Here is a 19,972-nt window from a genome sequence, read left to right as displayed (position 1 = left end):
ACAGCTTGAAAACAGCAATCATTTGCATACAGATATATAGCTGTTTATATTATGATCCCATCATAGGGGAATGGGGTCCCAGGTCTGTGTGGGTCACTGGCAATGGCAGCGTTATTGGACTTGTGATGCATAATGCGATGGAAATGAATAGAAGTAGCTAGGATGCTTGCTGCCTGGATATTCTCATCAGTTCCTCATAAGAGAGCGGTTGATAAAGTCCTGTGGAAGGTAAGGGAGAGCAGAGTCATGTTTTTAGTGACACTTCATCATAGTTTGATCATTAAGTAACCCTTGTTCAAGGCACTTCTCTGTGCCAAGTGTCACAGAACAGATCCTGTTCTCTCTTTCAAGTACCCACTCCAGGTTGGACTGAATAGAGTTAGTATGCATTAGGGATGGTACAGACGGGGTCAAGCCCTGCCTTTAATCTCTGTGTATGTCCCTCTGTCAAGATGATTCATGTTTTTCAGTGTTACACCACTAAATCTTTAAGTCAGATAGGATGAATGGCGATGAAGAACAAATTTAACTTGTTGCCATTTTTGCTCCATTTCACAGATTTGGTTTTAATTTCACTCGGCAGTGCTCTGGTGGATGTTAGTGCTTGGCAGTAAACAATAAAATCCCACATATATCAGTTTTTGTGTTTTCAAGTTGCAGTTCTTCATCGATTAATTTTTAGAACGGTCCCAGGAAGCACTTAGAGAAATATTGCAGTTTGCACTTTGTTGGCATTACACGGCACTATTTCTGGCTGCTGCTCAACAAAATGAATCCTTAAGTGTAAGCGAGTGCCATTGATAGCAATGGAAATATTCATATGCTTAAAATTAAACATATGCTTATGCATTTCAGTGAACTGAGACACCTGGTCTCTCGTGGAATGTCTGTTTGAATCGATGCAGCTCATGAATTGGGACCCAAGGACTGAATGCTCATAGAAAGTGAATGGGAAAACATGGAGGACAGAACTAAGTGAGACCACGAGCTTCAGTGTGAAGGCAGGGAAAAGAGAATCCTTTCATCTTAGGTATTTTTATAGCAGTCATTACTACAGAATTGAAGTTATGTGAACCACTTTATCAGAGAAATGTGAACTGCTTGTGTTTCTTCCGAGAACAGCAGTGAAAATGTGTTGCTAAGTGGAAGCAAAGCACAAGGCTTTATAGAAACAGCCGAAAACATTATTTGATCTTTTAAAATCATTTTTGCCAACTGGTTTATTTGGCCATGTAACAGCCGTGCTTCACCTTATTGAAGTACAGCTTTTACCCACAACTCCCCTATGCTCACTGGTCAGATCTGGCCCTGATAATGTGTGCAGCCACCGTGTGAAATAACACAGAGAGACACAGGCAGGGCACCTCAAGACTGCGACTGCTGCAAGACTGTATTCACTGAACCAGGACTTTCAGCTAAGCAGGATCTGATCCCTTTTATCTGTCCAGAACAACCTTTAATATGTGGAGATCCTGGCATTTGATTATGGCCCGACAGTTAATTTTGTCTTATATAAAAAGTGGATAGCAAGGATGTAAGTAAAACGGGGAAAGAAAAGAAAGAACTTTTTTTTGCTAGCAGTTCTGATGGGGATGTAACAGAGCTGCCAACCTCCGAGCTGGAAATCCTGAGTCAAACCTCAGAAGCAGTGCTTAGAGTTATAAGGACAAGAATGTAGAGGTAATATTTCCTGGAGCCTTTCTCTTTCCTTCCCGAGTTTCTCAGCTCTTTGCGTTTATGCTTTCCAACTTTTGACTGCTGACTTTGAAGACTAAAACTGAGAAAAGTTTAACCTGAATTAACATTGTTTTAGCACAGCTGCAGAACAGGGTTTTTAAATCACAAAGATGACCAGGCTTCACTAAAATCCCAGCTCCTGATAATACTTTCTGTGTATCAAAACTACCATCTTCCTTGCTCTTTGAGACAGATACAGATAAAGGTCTTTTGCAAACAGCTCCAGTGAAGCAATTTCTTCCCCTGGCATTGTTAAGAGGTTGTTATTAATTACTTTTGCATTACTTATGCAGGTCCATGAATGAGTGCTGTCCTTTATGGATAAATCCCTCTGTCCTGAAAAGTTTTCAGCTTGCTGGCCACATCCTGCAGTGTAAATCTATAACAGCAGGAGGCAATTTGGTGCAGCAAAACAGGTAAAAGTTAATCCTTTATCCTGCAGGACTGGTGCCTTATCAACATTACTAGTTCATTTGTGTTGCAATTGCACCAAATAGACTCGGCTGATGCTGTTGTTTCACAACCTCTTTTAATCTGGCATCAGTTGAAAGCAGCAGCCTCTCTGTTCTCTTCCTCATTCCTGCTCCCTCTCTTGCTTCTTTTATTGTGGTTTAGGCAGCCACATGGCAAACCAAATCAGTAAAATGATCTGGGTTAAGGCTCATCTGGCAAAAATAAGGGAAGGAAGGGTTTAATTTTGACCATTCGTAACTCAGATCCTGAGTGTGTGGGCTTGTAGCTCTTCCTGCCCTGCCAAATTCCAGCATTATTCTGCTGAGTGCCTCGGCTGCATGCACCCAGCATGGCACACACATGGCAAAGGTCTCTTCACAGGGGAACTGCAGAGCTTCTCAGGGTTTTGGGGGTAGAGGAAGGACCCCTGCATTGTGCTGGTTGTTCCTCCTGGTCCCTGTTTTGCTCGCAGCAGAAATGCAGCAACTCATTTTGATGAGGTGCTCGGTGCTGGCTGCACCCTGCATGCGGGACACGTGGTTCCCTGGTGGGAGGGATGGGATGTCCCCAGCAACCTGGGGACCTTTTGGAGGTGCTTTGGGGAACCCCGCGCAGCTTTGGGGTGCAGCAGCGCAGTCACATCCCAGTCAGGGCTGCTTGGCTCTCAGACTGCAGCCCCGCTCGGTGCAGGGGGCCCTGCCTCAGGCACTGCACTCCTTTTAAAGCTGCTTTGTGGGTTTCTTTTCTTTTCTCTCTCTTCCCCCCCTCCCCATCCCTCCCCCCCCCCCCCCCCCTCAGGTTCCCAGGGCTGGGGATTCAGCTTCTGGCTTCATCCAGAAATCCCTGAGGGTTTCAGATCCCCACGAGGCCTCTCAATGTCTTGATCTGCTTGAATAGGCATTTTTAACGCGGCCCCGGCTGTCATCAGGGCCTGTTACAGTCACTCAACTGCAGCAACATTGTTCTCGAGGCGCCTGGGACACCTCCCTTATTACCATAGGGCACGGGGGATTTTGCTGTGGGATTTCTCCTCATCATCTCTCAGACCTGTGGCGATCCATTCGCCCTCTTCCATATCACAGCCTCCGTCCCTGCGTGGCTCCTAGCATCCCCATCCCAAAAAGCTGCTGGCTCCCGTCCATCTCCCTCGGTCCCCTCGGAGGTGACGGTGACCCCCTTTTCCTGTGCCAGGCTCCCTGGCAACGCGGCCTTTCTTTGCCAGCGGCCTCCTCCACCCCCTGACGGGGAGCGGGGCCGTGAAAACCCCTCTGCACTTTTGAACTTGCTGCCGTCGCGCTCAGTGGCTGCGCGGGACAGCGGCGGGCGAGGGGCCGGGCCCAGCAGGGACCCGGTGCAATTGCCCAGAAGTTATTAATAGGCTGCAGAAGAATGTGATGGGCTGGGGATAGGGGTGAGGGAGAGGGGGAGAGAAATGAGGAGGGGGAGTGAAACGAGGTGACGGGGAGAGGCAGGAGTGATGGCATGCAGAGAGACAAAGAAGAGGATGGAAGAGACGGGTGAAGGCAGACAAAAGCCTGGCCGCTGGTGTCCCCATCTCGTGCCATGCATGGTGGCTCTGCTGGCATGGAGTTGGCCTTGTGCAGTGCTGGGGGACACGGACCAGGCTTGGGGGTTCGGCCCAGGCGTGATGCAGGTAAAATATTACCCAGGGTTCATGAGCCAAACTTGCCATCTAGTGGCTCCGGGGACCATTGCAGAGGACCCACAACGCGACGGTGGTGGAGCTGTGTGCTGACTTCTTGCTCAGGATGAGCCCCAAAGAGTTTCTGCTGTTTGCTTTACTGACAGTGTCCTCAATCCCCTCTGGTTCCCTGGAGGGACATCACCTTGCTGAGGCTGTATTTCAGGGAGCCAACTCCTGCTGCTCTGCTGGCCTCTTGGTGCCCCCAGAGAATCGTAGAATCATTCGGGTTGGAAAAAACCTCCAAGATCACCCAGTCCAACCCCAACCCATCCCACCATGCCCACTAACCATATCCTCACTGCCACCTGTCCACAGCTCTCAAACACCTCCAGGGACAGTGACCCAACCACTTCCCTGGGCTGCCTGTTCCAATGTCTGACCACTTTTTCTCAGAACAAATTGTTCCTAATAGACAACCTCAACCTCCACTGGTGCAGTTTAAGGCGATTACATCTCGTCCTACCAGTGGCTGTGCCAGGCCCCAGGCTCCACATCACTGATGCAGCAGGGCTCAGAGCACATCCACAGCAGAAGCAGCTTCTTCACTGCTGTGCTATGGAGAGAACTGGAGAGCATCTCTCACAGCAGTGGTCGTTCTCTGGAGCTTCACATCTTCTCTTGCTTTGTCCTTGCAAAGATTCTGACATGTTTATCTCATGTTCCAGCTCTGCCATCAGCCGGCACTTTCAGTGCTCCAGGTGACTCTACAAGTTACACTCTGGGAACTGACAGAGCTGGAGAGGGACAAGGGCCACAGGGACCAAGAAGGGGTAGAACAGAACCTCTCTTGGGCTGTCAGCTGGGAGGATTTCTCTTCCCAGGCCATAAGGAGCTTTGGCCACCCTAGGTGGCTGACAGATAATGGGGGATATGGTGCAGTCAGGGGAAAGAAAAGAGCGAGTGAGTGTCCATAGCTTTAATGCACAACTCTCCTGAGCAAGATCATATACATGAATAAATAAAATTAATAATAATAATTAGAGTAGCCCCAACAAACCCATCTGTCACCAGTTTGGTTTCTGTCTTTCCAGCTGTGCCCTTGTCAGCGAAAGGTGCCACAACCTGACTAATGCAGAGGACACAGAAGCAGCACTGTTCCCTCTCCTTCTCAGTATCAGCTGGAGGAGGAGACCTTCATCTCCCCAGCGTTGGCCTGGGCAGTCTCCTAAGACTGTGGGCTCCCACCCTCCTTCACGCCCAGCACCACAAGGCCTCAGCTGTTCCCTGCCCCATCCGCCAGCCACATCGCCCTTGTCCAGGGAGCAGGCACACAGCTGAGGTGCTCCCCGTGCAGATGCACATGTGTGCATCACACACCCCATGCCTGAAGGACACAGCTGGCTCTAGCACTGCTTGTGAGGCTCCTCCAAGGCAATGTAAGGCACCACGATGGGCCAGGAGTCGCTGGGCCAATATCCCAGTTTTGGCTTGAATGCTGGCATCTCGTAGGTGACGTCAAAGTACATGACCAGTGGGAAGCAGTAGAGGAGGGACACAGCTATCAGCACGTGCCTGTCAAGGAAGCAAAAAAGATGTGTGGGAGAGGGGTAACACTACCAGCCCTCCTGCACCTTGTGTCTTGTGTGGCTGAAGTTGTCACGCTGAGGGCATGGCAATGGCAGGCAAATGTCCCAACCCTGCAATGTATACAAGATCCTGCAGGGTTTGTGCCTACAAAGAAATCCCAGAAGAGCTCTGAGAGCTGGGTTTGGGGCAATTGGGGTGACACAGGAGACTTAAACCCCAAACCACCCAGTTCACTCTGCCTGGCTTAGCAAAGAAGGTCTGGGTATCTGAATTGGTCATCCCAGTTACTTGTGAGGATGAATCTGAAAGCACACGTTGTGTGGCTCTTACAACAATGTTTGGTGAGGGACTGAAATGTCTTCCTAAAGCAAATCACTGTCTTTCAATTTGGTTGTCAAAGTAAAGGGCACTGCACTTTGTATGGCTTCCTGGGAGCAGATGTAATGCCTTGAAAGGAAGCGGCTTACCTGGAGTGGTTTTAGAACAATTTCACATTTGTTGGTGTGGAGGAGGTAAGGGATATTAAGCAGTGATTAGGATGAATCCTTGGGCTGGGGCCAGGATGAGGAGCAGCATTGATAGTGACAGAGCAAAGTGGGAGAGGGGTAGGGCACAGATGCAGCTGCTCCCTGTTTGAGTACCACATCCCTACTGCCCTCCCTCCTCCTCTGTGGCGCTTCAGCTCTGAAACATTTAAGCCAGGCTTCCTCTCTCTCTGCTGGTGACTTACCAGAAGCTGTGGAAATAAGGGAAGTTGATCGCCTGGCAGAGCCAGCAAAGCCACCTGTCACTTAACCAGCTGGTGATGGCCAGCACCCACCACACCACCATGACTTTGGCCATCCGGTGAACACGTTGGTCATTGCACCTGGAAAATACAGTGAGAGGAGAGGGAGAAGGGAGCTGTGTTGGAAGGATGAAAGTAAAGTGAGTTTGAAAAAGGACCAGCAGGTTCCTGTCTGCTAATGCAACAGGGCAAAACTTGGCGGGTTTCTGCTCAAGAATATTCATCAGACCACAAGAACTGGAGAAGTGTGGCTCTGCAAGAGGAATTTCTGACCTTCAGCGGGTGAGAGTGATGCTGCAAGATGCTAACACACCTTTGTCTTTTTCCCCAGATCCCGGTGGGTTCCCCTCAACCCCACACTGGTTCCCAAATCCTGCACAAAGGAGAAAGAGCTGCAGAGATGGCAGAGATGAACTTCTCAATGTCCTCCTTACTTTTTCAGCTCGCGCCAGGTCAGGTACAGCAGGTGGAAGGCGATGCAGTTGAGCGCATAGGCATTGATGGATGGTTTGATGAAGGACATCAAGGTGGTGATCACAGTGGTGACACCACCCAACCAGTAGAATTGCTTCCTAAGGGGATGACAGAATTGCGAGTGATTGTCAGTGCCTCCAGGGTTCACAGTGCAGCAGGTAAAGGATGGTGCTGGTTGTTGCCTGAGAGAGGAAGCCACCCTCCAGCACCTCCAACCTGTTTGCATATAACTGTCCTCAGGCTCTGCAGAAGTCCTGGCAAGAAAGCCGGGATGTATTTTATGTTTCTCAAGAACTGCCCGAGAAATTGCTTTGCTAAGTCCCCTGGTCGGTCCAGGACAGAGCCGAGGATGACTCGTGCACTGCCATGGCGATGCCAGAGCCAGGCATGGAGCTGTGCGGAGGGAAGGGCTGCAGAGCTGCCGTCCCAGCAGCGGGGGCAGGGCCTTCAGCAGCGCGGATTCGGGCTGACTGAGCAACAATAGGGCTCGGAGAGGCCTTTCACATGCAAATCTCTTCCCAAGTCCCTTCCCCTCTCGCTGCCTCCCCCAGCCATGTCTCCACAGTGAACTCCCGGTGACCTCCTCCGTGGCATGGGAGGAGCGGGATGGGAGCGAGCTGTGTTAAGGGCTCCAGCAAGCCTGCCAGGACGGGAGCATCTTCTTTACAAAACTCTGCTGAGCTCCTGTTGTTGATCTCAATCTCTCCATCCATCCTGCTGCAAACATCCCTTGCAACACGGGATGTTATCTTGGACTAGTTTGGCCTATGGGAAACCCCATCCCCTCTGAGAATGGCAGGGGATGCTACCAGAGTTTGACAGCATGGGTAATTCAATGTCAGTGCTCAGGAATATGTAATTTCCTAGTATGTGTGAAGTGCCCAGGTCCTGCACTGCCCCAGATGGTTCTCTGCTTCCCCTAAAGGCTGGCAGGACTTCCAGTCCCTTCAAAGATGTGCACAAGCTGGAGTAGTCCCCATGTTCCTAGCACAGCTATCCCCATCCAATCACACCAAGAAAAAAAACGTGCCCAAATCTCTTCTTTTTGAAATCCTTCATGCAAAGCTTCCTGTACAGCTTTGTGAGGGCAGGTAGCTCCAGGCAACAGGAGCTCTGGACAGCCCTTTCCAGGGGTTTTGTGCCCCTCTGTAAGGATCCAGAAGTGAGTAGTGCGGGGTCTGGCCAAAGAGCAAAATGCTGAGAGCTTGCTTGTAGGGTCACATATCAACAGCAGTTTCCCATCCCTTGCAGCCTGGAAACTCATTTCCCACTGAGCCATACCTGCTTTTGATGCACCTGGGGAAGTGAGCCCTTGGGTACCAAAAGGAATATGCCACAGCCAGTGTCCAGAGGATGGAGAGCTCATCCAAGAGTTGTCCCACGTAACTCAGGGTCATGTGGAAGTACATGGAGAAGACACCTGCAGGGAGTGAAGACAGCCTGTGTCAGTGCAGCTCTGTCCCAAGAGAAGCCTATCTGGACTGGGAAGTACTTAAGACATTTCTTAGAGAAACATCATTCCTGAAGGGCAGGACATGGACCTTGGCATGAATAGAAGACCCAGGGCTTTACATGAAGCTCTGTACCCAGAGCCAGCAGGAGCCACGAGCTGCAGCTTCACACGTACATGGCTGTCCAGTTCCTCACCCCAGCTTGCCCCTTGCTTTGGCCACTACAAACCCGTCTCCAAAGCTAAAGGTAGCATGAATGAATGCTCTGCAGCCTGATCTCATGAAATTGGCACCCACCTACACAGAGGAGAAGGTCAGAGATGAAGTACATGGGCACGGTGCGCTGCTGGCAGTACTGCCGGTTCAGGTGGAGCAAGGCAGCCGAAAGGATGAAGAAGCATACATTGCTGACCTGCAAAACAAGAGGCACAGTCAGTTTGCTGCATGATCTTGGGCAGGTCCCATCCCACCTTATGGCTCGGTATGTCCCCATGTGGAGAGGATGCTGATCTTTGGAGAAAAGCATTGTGTGGAGGCACTGCTCTCGGTACTGGAGAAAGGCAGAGTTTGTTGAGGTGTGAGGCTGGGGCTGGAAGGATGGCTGTTATGTGACAGCAGCTGGGCTGTGCTCTCTGTGAGGACAGCTAGCTCAGGTATGCCTCTGTAAACCAGGTGCAATGAACAGCAGCAGGACCTGCAGGACACCCATAGGTGGGGCCGGACTGAGGTGACATCCTGTGGTGTCACATGCAAAGCCACCTGCCCTAGGGAGGGAGGTACTTTGGACACCAGTCATCAAATGAAGTCATAAAAGTTATCTGAACATGCTTTATGAATGAATGCAGCAAAATAATTCATCCCTGTTTTCCAGCTCTGCACAGTTGCTGCATTGCCAGGCTTTGGTGCAGCTGGGGTGGAGTAAAATGCGTGGGGATTCAACCTGCTGACAATGCCAGCATTTCGAGAAGCAGCAGATGCTGATGGGCAGAACATGGGAGCTGGGAAGGAGCAGGGAGTGCTCTAAGCCTGCACCTGGCTGCTGGATCAGGCCCTTTCCACCCTGCAGCAAGGGAGGAAGAGAGTTTGAAGCAACCCTCACCTCTGGAAGTGAGATATTGTCATCTGGTGTGCAAACACAATAAATGGAAGCTCAGTGTCCCCAAGGAAAATCTCTCTTGCGCATGAAAGGTTAGGATCTGGTGGAATGTTCCACCTGCCAGGCAGTGCAGTGGGGTCTGGAAGAGCCAAGCACAGCCATCTGCCATGCTATTATTTGGCCAGTCACCAGCACAGCTTTTATCTCGCCCTGACAATTCTCCTCTCATATTCCAGCCAGACACTGTCCCAGAGCCCAGCCTGGAGTGTCACCCCAAAACTGCAGGCTCACCCCTCTGCATCCCCACTGTGCATCAGGTGCACTGAGGCACAGAGGGATGTGAGTTTAGGGGAAGAGGGCTGCAAATCCCAGGGATGTCGTCATACACCTGAAACACACCCCCTCACATTGCAGAGGGAAGAACCCTTCACGTTTAATGGAAGGCCTCAATTCCCTTCAACAAACAGAGATCAATCTTGAATTTCACTGTGGTTTTCATGAAACCAGTCCATGTGCCTCCAAACAGCAATTCTTAGGGCAAATGTATGGGTTCTCTGTGGGAGCTTACAGCCATATCCAGGCCTGTCTCTGTTCCAAAATGAGAAGGGAAGTGCTGGTTCCACTGCACGCTTGAGGTCAGACAGTTTGGAAATGATCACAAAACCAAACTATGTGTTGAAGTAACCAACTGCATTGTAAGCATTTCTTTTCCTGTGAAATGGTTCAAGAGGCTTTTGGAAAACAGGCAGGGATCACAAGGAGAGAGCAAATGCTTGCAGAAGACACAGCAGTATGCAAGTGCTGCAAGTGCCAGCATGTGTGTCCAAGTGAGGAAACGCGGGAGTCTGAGATTGCACACAGGGAGGTCCGGATCCCTGCTGCAGTGGGCATTGCAACAGCACCATTAATTACATGATAGCAACATTATCACTTCATTAATTCAGCCTGAGAAGTGCAAGATCAGATATCAGCAGGGAGGGATGATCAGGAGAACCGTGCCAGCAGATTGCAGCGATTCCCTGCAGAGCAGCCGGGCTCAAAGCTTGGGGCTGAATGGAAAGGGACCCACAACTGGGGTCTTCAACACCTGTCAGGTCCCAGCCCTGCTTGTTTTTCTAGGAGAAAAGTGAGGCTGGGATCAGTGACATGCCTGTAATCCTGCTGCATTAGGAGGATCACAGGAGAGGCCCCAGGGCTTATGCAACATACACTGTGCAGCCTAAAAGGAAAGGAAAGCCCTGCACAGGGCCATCCGCTTCTCCATGCACAGCAGAGTGAGAATGGCTTCCTGGGATGGACTGGGACAGCAGGTGCTGGTGTGCTCTGTGAGCACAGAAATGAGACAGTGGCAACCCAGGTGCGTGCTGCCACAGAGCAGGTAGGGATGCCCCATCCCTGGAGGTGCTCAGGGCCAGGCTGGATGGATCTGGTGTGAGATGGCCCTGCCCATGGCCTGGGCTGGACAGAATGACCTTTAATGGCCTTCCAACTCAACCATTCTGGAATTCTGATTGTATGATTTTCTGCAGTGGAAGGAGATTTCTCAAAGTGTTGCTGCAGTGCATTCACTCCCTTAAAGACCAAAGACCTGGCTTTCACTGACAGCAGAGCCTGCAGAGCCCAAGACAAAAGCAAGTACCTCCAAGGCTCTCTGGACTTGCAGAGCAAGTTTCTAACAACCAGAAGCTGGGGCTGCCTGTCCTGCATCGTGGTGTCACACCGTGTTTGGGGCAGCAAACTGCACACAAACTGCAGGGTGAGGAGAGTGTGAGGTGTCCCCACTGCCATGAGGCTGCTGAGCTCCAGAATGAGTATCTGGGCATATCTGGGTGATTTACACCTGCAGCCAGGCTTATCTCCACCGATCAACGGAGCTGTGGTTATCTGACAGTGTGAGAGCTCCTGGTGCTTAGCCAGAGAGTGCTGAGGATTTGGATGTCATTACCATCATCCTCATCGGTTATTGCAGGAAAAAAAAAAGGGGGAGTAGAATGACAGGTCGTTGACTGATGAACCTCATGTAGCACAATACTGTTCTCCTGCAAGCAGCCAGAAGACAATAAATTTCTGGGTCACTGAGTCACTATAAATAGTTAGCACTTTGTCACTGAACTGCAGTGCAATCATGAGCCACAATGTATTAATTATTAGGGACTTAACGATATTGTTTACATTCTCTGCTCATACCCCTGGTGCTTATTCCTAATAAAAAGCATCCAACCCAGGCAGGGATGAGAGTGAGAGCGGCTGCTGCAGAGCGATGCTCAGCAGTATGTTGCTGCTGACACAGAGCTTCCAGCTGGAGCCATGGGCAGCGTTGGGAAGAAGATGCAGAAAGGATGCTCCATTAGGAAGCCCTGCTGCTTTAGGAGCATTGGGTAGGAGCTGGCTGGGTTCCCAGCTAGTCTAAAACTCTGACAAAGCGGTGCTGAAGTCAATATTGATATAATTATCTCCAGGCAGGGCAGTGAGACAAGGTCCATAAAGCCTGAGCAGGGAGGGAGCGATCTGAATATCTGAACGTGGGGAACAAAGGAATGGAGAAGAGAGGGAGACACAGGACATTGGAATCACACCTGGGATGGTGATCTGAGCAGAGTGTTTCCCAGTGCTGCAGGGCTGAGAGCCAGCCTGCATGGACTGAGGGCGATGCCATGGAGGTGATGCTCCTGCTGGCTTTGGATTCCCTGTTCTGCTCTGAGCAGAGTGCAGCCCTGGGGACTGTTGTCAGTTGCTCAGACAGCAGTGGTTCCTCAGGGTTTGCTCTTCTACCTCCTATGTTTTGGAGAGAAGTCCACACACCAGTCCTGCTGCAGGCAGCAAGGCAAGTCTTGATCTTGGCCATTCCCTAAACAAGAATTATATCCCAAGCCAGAAACTGCAGGAGTGGTTTCCTCTGCTGCAAAGGCAGAGATCTAAGAATTAATGTTTTATGGGGTTCAGAGGACTTTGGAACGTTAGGAGGACGGTTGTGCACCTGACCATAGCAGCTGGGGTCTGGCAGCGTGCCACTGGGAGCTCAGAGACGTGATTGAGCTCCTGAGAGACCTCTTGGTGTGATCCTGAGCCACTCCAACAGTCCTTGCAAAATCACAGTCCTTGTAAAAATGGAGGCTTCCGCTCCAAAGACACGTTGGGAAAATGCTACCTGAGCGCTGATCTCAGAGCTTGGGCAAATGTTTCTCCCAGTATTAATTCTGATTTTAAAAGTCCAACTTTCAGACTTTCTGAACTGTTTGGAATTAAGCCCCTCTCCAGTCTTGCCAATGAGATTCTCAAACTCAGAGGCATTTGGCACTTCCAGCGACATTCGGAATGCTGCTGGGAGCATCAACGACTTCTGTACCCCTTTGCTCTGCACCCTGAACTCATCTATCAGGGGCACAGCACCAGCAGACAGCACAGACCAAGAGCTAGGTGCTGGAGGGCAGCAGGACCAGCAGGTCCTTATTTAAGTGCCTGAAAGAGAAGGGACTGCACACAGCCCGAGCATCCCTCCTGCACGACCCTGTCTGGTCAATTGGAACTGTGTGACTGGAGAGGGTATTATCGTTATTAGAGGTCATTTATTCAAAGCAGGAAATGCTTAAAAAAAAAAAAAAAAAGGAAGAGACATTTCCATGAGAAACAAGAACTTCCAGTGTTCAAAGGTAATTGCTGAAGGTTGTAAACAAGGCCTTTGGAAGGCTGTAAATGGCCTCATGCCCCTGCCAGCACTAATTGCATCGGGGCAGAGGGACGCACTCGCAGACAGCGGGTGTCTGCAGATGGATCTCAGTGCATGCGGGACTGGTGCTGGAAGGAGCCTGATTACAAAGGGGATCACAGGAGGTGAAACTCCCACATCAGCTTTCCTCTGCCCAGAGTTCCGGATTCCCAACCTGCCCGACGTGGTTCATGCAAGCGCTGTCTCTCGTTCTGCCACTCCTGTACATTTAGCTGGAATATACGAGCCCTGTGTGGGACTTACCCCAGTTGGCAGGCGAGCTGCAGGACTGGTATAACAGGATCTCACCAATCTGGGCTAAGGAGCACTGCCAAACTTTGCTCAGTGGGAACTCAGCCCCATGTGTGCCCGGAGAATCCCCGACCCCAGCTCTGCTTATTGGCAGCAAACCCCCAGGATTTACATACAGCTCCCCAGCTAAACACCCTCTAACAGCAGGAAGCTCAGAGCAGGAGAGCAAACGTGGCTGACCCATCCCATCCCGTATCCCAAAGGCAGCTCTGCCCTCGGGATGCCCCACACTCACTGTGTTGTAGTACTCTGCGATGATCGGCGAGCGCACAAAGTTGTCTTCACACCAGTCAATTTCAGAGCTCTGGTAGGAGAATATACTCGGCATCGTTGGGTTGCCTGGGCAGAAGGAGAGGAGTGGGTTAGTCATGCACCTGCGTGCACAAATGGAATGGGGAGAAGTGTGCTGCCCACCGGCCCCTTGCACACCTGCATGCTCATGTTGCACAGCATCCTTACCCTGCTATGAAAGACTCATCCTCTTCCCAGCACGCATTGCATTGCAGACATTTCCTGCTCTCTCCCCACAGTCAGAAGTTACAAATCACCCTAGGAAATATCCTTGAGCTCTGAGCTTGGAATGGTCACCACGTCACATCCATAGCACTAACATCCCTCTTCGGGGGTCACTGCTGCTCCATGTCCCAGCCCTGCCCTTGTCACCCTGCCTTCTGCCTTTGCTTCACTTTCTTTATGACTCAGATCTTGCTGCCAAGAGGACTTCCCCACACCTCATGGGCTGTGCGCTACCTTTTGGGAGTGGAGCTCTGCAGGGTTTATTGCTCATTGGCTCCGTCCTTTCCCATCGTTTTGCAGCATTCACCCCAGGGCTGGAGCACAGTGCAAGCACCAGTTCAGACTTAGGGTGTTCCTAGAGTCCTGAGGCATGGAGCAAAGGCCTGGGATTGTGTCCCTTTGCCGGCAGTGATTCCACTTTGAGTGCAGTCAGCCCAGTGAAAGGCATCCAAGCTTCACACCTCTTATCCTCAGCCTGGCCTCTGATGGAGGAGGAATTGCATTTCCGAGCAGGATTCTAACCAAAATCCAACCTTTCCTCTTCATTTCTTTTCTCCATGCTGAAGACTTTCCTACCGTCCATCTGCACATCATTTCTCAGCCTTTGGAAAAATCAATGTTCCGATCAAGTTCCTTGTTCACAAATCCTTGAGGCTTTGGAGCTACTCTGGAGGCTGACAGAGACAGGTGCCAAACCCGGAGGTTTGGGAACACCATTCAGGCCCTGGGGCCGAATGCTGGGGATGCTGGAGCTCCCGAGGCTGCTGTGGCTCTTTGGCACTGAGCATGCCCAAGGCAGAGGAAGAAATGAGTGGAAAGCAGCGTTCCCTTTAAATCCCTCTCAGCTTTGGGTCTAGCACAAGGAAGGGAAGTTTATCTTCAAATCGCACTTTGGTTAGTTGTGTTATTATGGAGAAGCTGCTGGGTCTCTGCTTACAGCAGCTGAGGAACGCTCTGCTGAGCTCAGCAGTGGCCGTAGGTGTGCAAGGCTGGGAAGCAACCAGTTTCCTCTGCCTCTCTTCCCAAGAAGTTCAAAGGCAGAAAGCCTGCAAATGCAACACGGCCACAAACAAGCTTGTCTGCAGCCTCCTGCCTCTATCAGGCAAACTGACTTGTGGATAAACCTCCACTGCTCCTTTCCAATTACAAGTTAATTACATCCTTTCTTTAATCCAGGCTGGTTCCCCCCAAGCAGGTGAGACTGCATCAATGAAAGCAGCAGAAAGGAGATGCAGGTGGGTTGGGCTGTGCCCTGACTCTGCAATGTTGGGTTTCCATGGGCTCATGTGCACCACAGGGACGAGCTGCTGCTCCCTGGTGTTGTGCATCACGTGCTTATAGCAACACAAGTGGTTGCATAGGAAAAGAAGTAGACCCAGGAGGGTAAAACCCATCTCCAAGTGAGCAAAGAAGCAGATCCAGGAGGATAAATCCCATCTCCTCGCTGAGTCAAGAAGAGGCGAGGGGATGCTGGAGACATGCACAGGAGAAGCAGAAAGGAATAGAGAAGCAGTACCCAGCAGCTGCTTGCTTGCTGCTCATCCCAGCAGTGCTTACCTGTGGGAGAGGTGAATTGTCAGGAGAACAACTTGCCCAGCTTCTGGAGCTTCTGTGGTTGCAGGCAGTGAACTGCCTCGCTCCGTCTTTAAGGACAGCTTTGGGATGAGGTGAGAGCCATGAGCACCCTCCAGGCAAAGCTCACTGTCCCCCACAGGAAACATATTGGCTGGAGGGTTTATATCTGTGTTCCCAAATGGGCAGGGGCAGAGAGGGAGGGCAGGGAAGCGTGAGCTGGAAGGGTTGGAAGAGCAGGTAGAAATGCAGCCTGAAATCATCCGCCTGCCCCTAGGCAGGTTACCTGCGCAGGCGCACACGCTGTGCTCCCAGCCCTGGTTTTCCTAAGGGAGGAACAGATCTGCACAGCCTCCTTTGGATTGCTGCTTAATAAACGGTATAACCATTTTCACTCCCCCAAAAAACCATGCAGCAAACTGCATTCATTTCCAGAGATTAAAGTCAAGCCACTTTTCAACTTTCTCCCAATGGCTGCCATGTATTACCAAAGATAAATCACAGTTCTTCTAGCTGTAAATTTTGTTATTTAGTGAAAGAATTGGCTGGATTGGACACCTCTGTGTGACTGCTTTGCAAACATTTTCCTCCTCAATCCCATTCAGGGTATCATGAAAACTGGCAGTGTTTGTACCTTTCCCAAAGACCAACACCATTTCCCTTCATGTAGTGTTGGGAGACGAACTACATTGCTTTCTTAAGGATAAAAGCTCGTTATTTGACCAACTTGTCTTGATGGAGAAGGGGAGGCATCAGGTTCAGCATCACCAGGCAGGGTCTGACCAAGACCTGAGGTGTTCCTGCCTGTGTCTCTGTCTCTATCGCTTTCCTTGTCCCTGTCTCCATCCCATCCCTGTCCTCTTCCATGTCCCTGTCCCCATCCCCATACCTGTTTCAGTCCCTATCCCTATCTCTATCCTTGTGCATGCAGTCCCTGAGACTCAGGCTCACACCCCTGCTTTGCTGTGACATTTCCAGGCTGCCCGGGTTGAATTTACCCTGGAACACTTCAGTGAGTGTAACTATTTCTTCTTATACCTCTATAAAAAGGGAGACCTGAGCCATGCAACTTCCCGGAGATGCCAGGGCTTACGAGAACTCCACAAATCCACATATATTTTGAAATGCAATTGTAGTTTATTACTGCAGCATTTATCTTACAGCATGGTTGAGCCACGTTGCATGCCACTAAGACAAAGCTTTTTTCTAGGACAGACACTGCAACTCAAAGCAGGAGCTCAGAGCCCAGCAGGCTGCTCCTGTCCCTGGATGTCTTCGCTGCTGTGTTGGAGAAACTTGGGGTGAAATTTGCTTCTTATGCACTTACAGCCTCTGAATGGATCACGGCACTCGGTGTGCTGAAGGTACCATAGGCTCACAGTGAGATGCAGAGAGAGAAGCAGAGAGGGGATTTGAGAGCAAGGCATTACCTGGATGCACGATGCCTGCCTCATGCAGCCACCTTCAAAAATAATTTGTTTTCCCACCCCCAAAGCTCTGGCATCCTTTGCATGATTGAAGTGCTGAGCATCACTGATGTATCTTGTACCACACGATGAATAAGTAATGGGAGGATGTCAGGAATCTGCATCTTCCCTGATTCATCAGTCAGCAGTGTTCAGGTCACAGGGAGAGGGGCTGATTTCCTGCTGAATCCTCTGTCCCATCTCCTCCTAATGGCTGCATTCTCCTGCCTGGGGCAGCAGGGATGTGGGGTGGGCTGGAGGTGGAGAGCATGGGGTCAAAGTTTACAAGAGAGCTGCATGGAGACAACCCCCATAGGTCCTTACCTCCCACCTAAGAGCTCCTGCCTCCTCTCCCCCTTGCTTCTAACACAGGACATAGCATGCTGGGCTTTGTGGTTTGGGATTTGCCATCCCCCACAGAGTGGGACAGCCATGAGCTGGCAGTCCAAGCAGGGGGGCTTAAATCAGGGCAGCTCACATGGAGGTTTCAATCTGCACTGCTGTGGGAGGCTTTAAGCAATTCATCAGGAGAAGCTGTGGCTCAGGGGCACGTGCCTCCATGTGCTCACTGTAGGGCTGTGACTGCTGGTGGACGGTGAGGAGGGTGCACAGGCATCCCACAGACCCACTGCTGTGTGCTCAGCATATATGAATCAGAGCCCTGGGGTGGATGGAGATGAAGGACTCATCCCAGTTCTCACACTGGATGAGCCAAGAGGGGAACTCAGGTATTCTGGCTGCCCACTGCCCCAGTCCATCTCACTGCCCACATCCAGGAGGGTCCGGGGCAGGTGGACATGCTGGATATGGAGCAGCAATTCTTGCTGCTAGGTATAAAGGCACAGGGAAGTGACTTGGGAGCCTTGCTAACAATGAGCAGTTGGATAATTCCTAACATTCACAGCTCCACAGGGCAGGGATTGCAGCCTCTGCTTGGTTTGGAAGCTGTTTAGCAAACCATGGTCTGGAAGATATAAAACCAGCAGCAGGAGACGTGCTAAAGCCGGATGAGCTTTACAGTGCCAAATGAAAGCATCCGTCTCCATTGCTGCCGCGCAGCCTAGCGGGAGCCATGCACTGCTCCTGTGCACATCTGCAGAGCTGTAAATATCCGTGTTTCTCCACCACGCAGCTCAAGGGCTCCAGGCAACCAAAAAGCAGCAACGGTGACAGCGAAGATGGATGGCACCCCACGCGAGGTGTGGCTCTCAGGGCTGACCCACCTGCTCTTTACAACATCACTGCCCCAGCCCTTGTGCAAGCCAACTCTCAGAAGAGCGGAGCACAAGCCTTGTCAGGCCCCAGAGGGCTGCACACGGGGTCCAGGAGCAATTCCCCACCAATCCATCATCATTGAGCAACCACCCAGGCACTCTATTATCTCTGCTCCAGGCAGGATGCCTTACAATCAACCGAATATCCTTTGCCAAACTGACAACCCCCCCCCCCCCCAACCCGCTATGCTTGTTTTGAAATACAGGTTTGTTTTAAAAACCAAATCATTTAATTGCTTATAGGAACAACAGTAACAGTGGTAATTAAATGAAGTTCTGCCAGTACTGTCATCTGTCACATGCACTTCTCAGTATGGTCATGTACACGCGCAGCAGACTCAGGCTTGCATAACCCAGCTGCGTGTGCAGGGGCTGAACATGGACTTTTCTCTTTCCAAAGCCCAAGCTATCTGCCTCTGGAGAGAGAAAATCGCCTCATTCTCAGCAGCACTGGTAGAGCTCCAGCAGAGCTCTCCCCACTCAGGACACGTACACAGTGAGGGCTGCTCAAGTCCTGGGAAGTATCACACCGAGCAGGGCAGGGCAGCTCCTTGCTAACCAACCCTTCTATCCTTTCCTACTTGGAAGATTCCTGACTAAAGAGACTCAAAAATGGAAAGAGATGAGGAGAAGACTCCTTCTCACTTGAGCTGAGTCTGCAGCTTTCCATCCAAGCTGGCAGTGCTTTGCACCAGGTTTATCCAGCACTGCAACCCCTTCTGAGAGTGGCGCAAAGCTTTGGCAGGAGGAGATGGTGACGGTTTCTGCAAGTTTAGTGAGAGACCCAATAGCAGTGTTGGCAGCAGCCCTGGGAGCCAGAGGCTACCAAGTCCTTGAGGGGAGACCCCCCGGTGCCTTTACTCCCCTCCCTGCTGGGCAGAAAGAAGGAGGTGATGCCTTTGTGTCAGGAAGGGAGAAATCACTATGGTCACCCCCATCCACTGCTCTTCATTGAGAAGAACAGAGTAAAGCATGGGGAGTTGGTGCCTTCCTTCTAACTCTGTAATCAGCAAAGAAGGCAGAGCAGGGAAGGAACATTCTGCCCAGGGAAGTGGTGGGAGCACCATCCCTGGAAGTATTCAAAAAACGTAGGGATGTGGCTCTTGAGGACATGGTTAGTTGGCATGGTGGGATGGGCTGGCTTGGGCTTGGTGACGTTAGAGGTCTTTTTCAACCTTAATGATTCCATGATTCTATGGTCCCATGATCCCATGGTCCTGCCCGTGGCAGTATCTGTTCTCTGAAGGATTGTAAAAAGGAAGGAAGCAGGAAACAATCCTGCCCCATCTTCTGGTGGTCTGTGACTTAGCACTTCCTTGGCTGGAGGTCCTGGGCCGTCATATTTCATAGGTCAGAGCAGAGCCATGCTATGCACGTGTATCTCAGTTTTTTAAAGGCCATTTTTGAGGCCATGCCCTACAGCACTTAGCTCCAATTTAACTACATGCTGAGTCGAGAAGAGCTTCCTTTCACCTGCTTTAAACCTGCTGCCTGATGGCTGTGTTGGTGCCCTCCAGCTTGGTCAGACCTGGAAAACCTCCAGGCCCATTCCTGCAGCTCTTCTCCCACCCTGCTCATTCCCACTGCCTCATCTGCTTTTCCACCTGTGTGCATAGATGCACCTTTCATCCCATGTGCTTGAATCCCTCCCCATCCACCTGAAACCACCACCTGGCACAAGCCATCCTCCTCTTTCCTAAAGCAGACAAAATGCAGAGAGCATCCTTTGTGGTTCCAACTCTGCCTTGCTGGATAACAAGCAATGCTTGAGTCCTTCTGCGAGCCATTAAGCAGCCTGTGCCTGTGCAGCAGTCTGAGCACAGCAGCTGCACAATAAAACATCCTCACATCACGACTGCACTGCTCTCTTGTAGACCTTTGTGGTGACCTTAATGC

General features: G+C 50.9%; 1 protein-coding gene and 1 long non-coding RNA gene across 3 annotated transcripts; one reads left to right on the top strand and one right to left on the bottom strand.

Moving 5' to 3' along the window:
- Window positions 1-4,805: 4,805 nt before the first annotated feature.
- Window positions 4,806-13,955, bottom strand: ACER1 (alkaline ceramidase 1). 2 transcript variants are annotated; one of them, XM_003213195.5, is made up of 7 exons: window positions 13,708-13,955; window positions 13,484-13,587; window positions 8,432-8,546; window positions 7,965-8,103; window positions 6,644-6,781; window positions 6,153-6,290; window positions 4,806-5,407 (listed from the first exon to the last, which is right to left on the bottom strand). In XM_003213195.5, exons 2-7 carry the CDS (start codon window positions 13,574-13,576, stop codon window positions 5,239-5,241), a joined length of 792 nt encoding a protein of 263 aa, XP_003213243.2. In that variant the 5' UTR covers window positions 13,577-13,587; window positions 13,708-13,955; the 3' UTR covers window positions 4,806-5,238. The 2 variants fall into 2 exon arrangements, with proteins under 2 accessions (XP_003213243.2, XP_019465577.2); XM_019610032.3 differs by lacking the exons at window positions 13,484-13,587; window positions 13,708-13,955 and having other exon boundaries at window positions 8,432-8,796.
- Window positions 13,956-15,065: 1,110 nt separating this feature from the next.
- LOC146542484 (uncharacterized) lies at window positions 15,066-18,239 on the top strand. The gene is made up of 3 exons (XR_014880159.1): window positions 15,066-15,431; window positions 16,547-16,700; window positions 17,935-18,239. It is a non-coding gene; the product is annotated as an uncharacterized LOC146542484 (long non-coding RNA).
- Window positions 18,240-19,972: the final 1,733 nt, after the last annotated feature.

This window comes from Meleagris gallopavo, chromosome 30 (genome assembly GCF_905368555.1).
Source record: "Meleagris gallopavo chromosome 30, MGAL_WU_HG_1.1, whole genome shotgun sequence".
Lineage (NCBI taxonomy): Eukaryota > Metazoa > Chordata > Aves > Galliformes > Phasianidae > Meleagris > Meleagris gallopavo.
This window is presented reverse-complemented; position numbering and strand designations above follow the sequence as displayed.

Excerpts from the sequence above, each read along its gene's own strand:
- ACER1 (XM_019610032.3), bottom strand. The coding sequence starts at position 8,660 with ATGCTTTTCTCCAAAGATCAGCATCCTCTCCACATGGGGACATACCGA. Across the intron at positions 6,782-7,964 it reads CCCAGGTGCATCAAAAGCAG|GAAGCAATTCTACTGGTTGG; the intron begins GTATGGCTCAGT and ends TCATCCCCTTAG. Across the intron at positions 6,291-6,643 it reads ACCTGGCGCGAGCTGAAAAA|GTGCAATGACCAACGTGTTC; the intron begins GTAAGGAGGACA and ends TGTATTTTCCAG.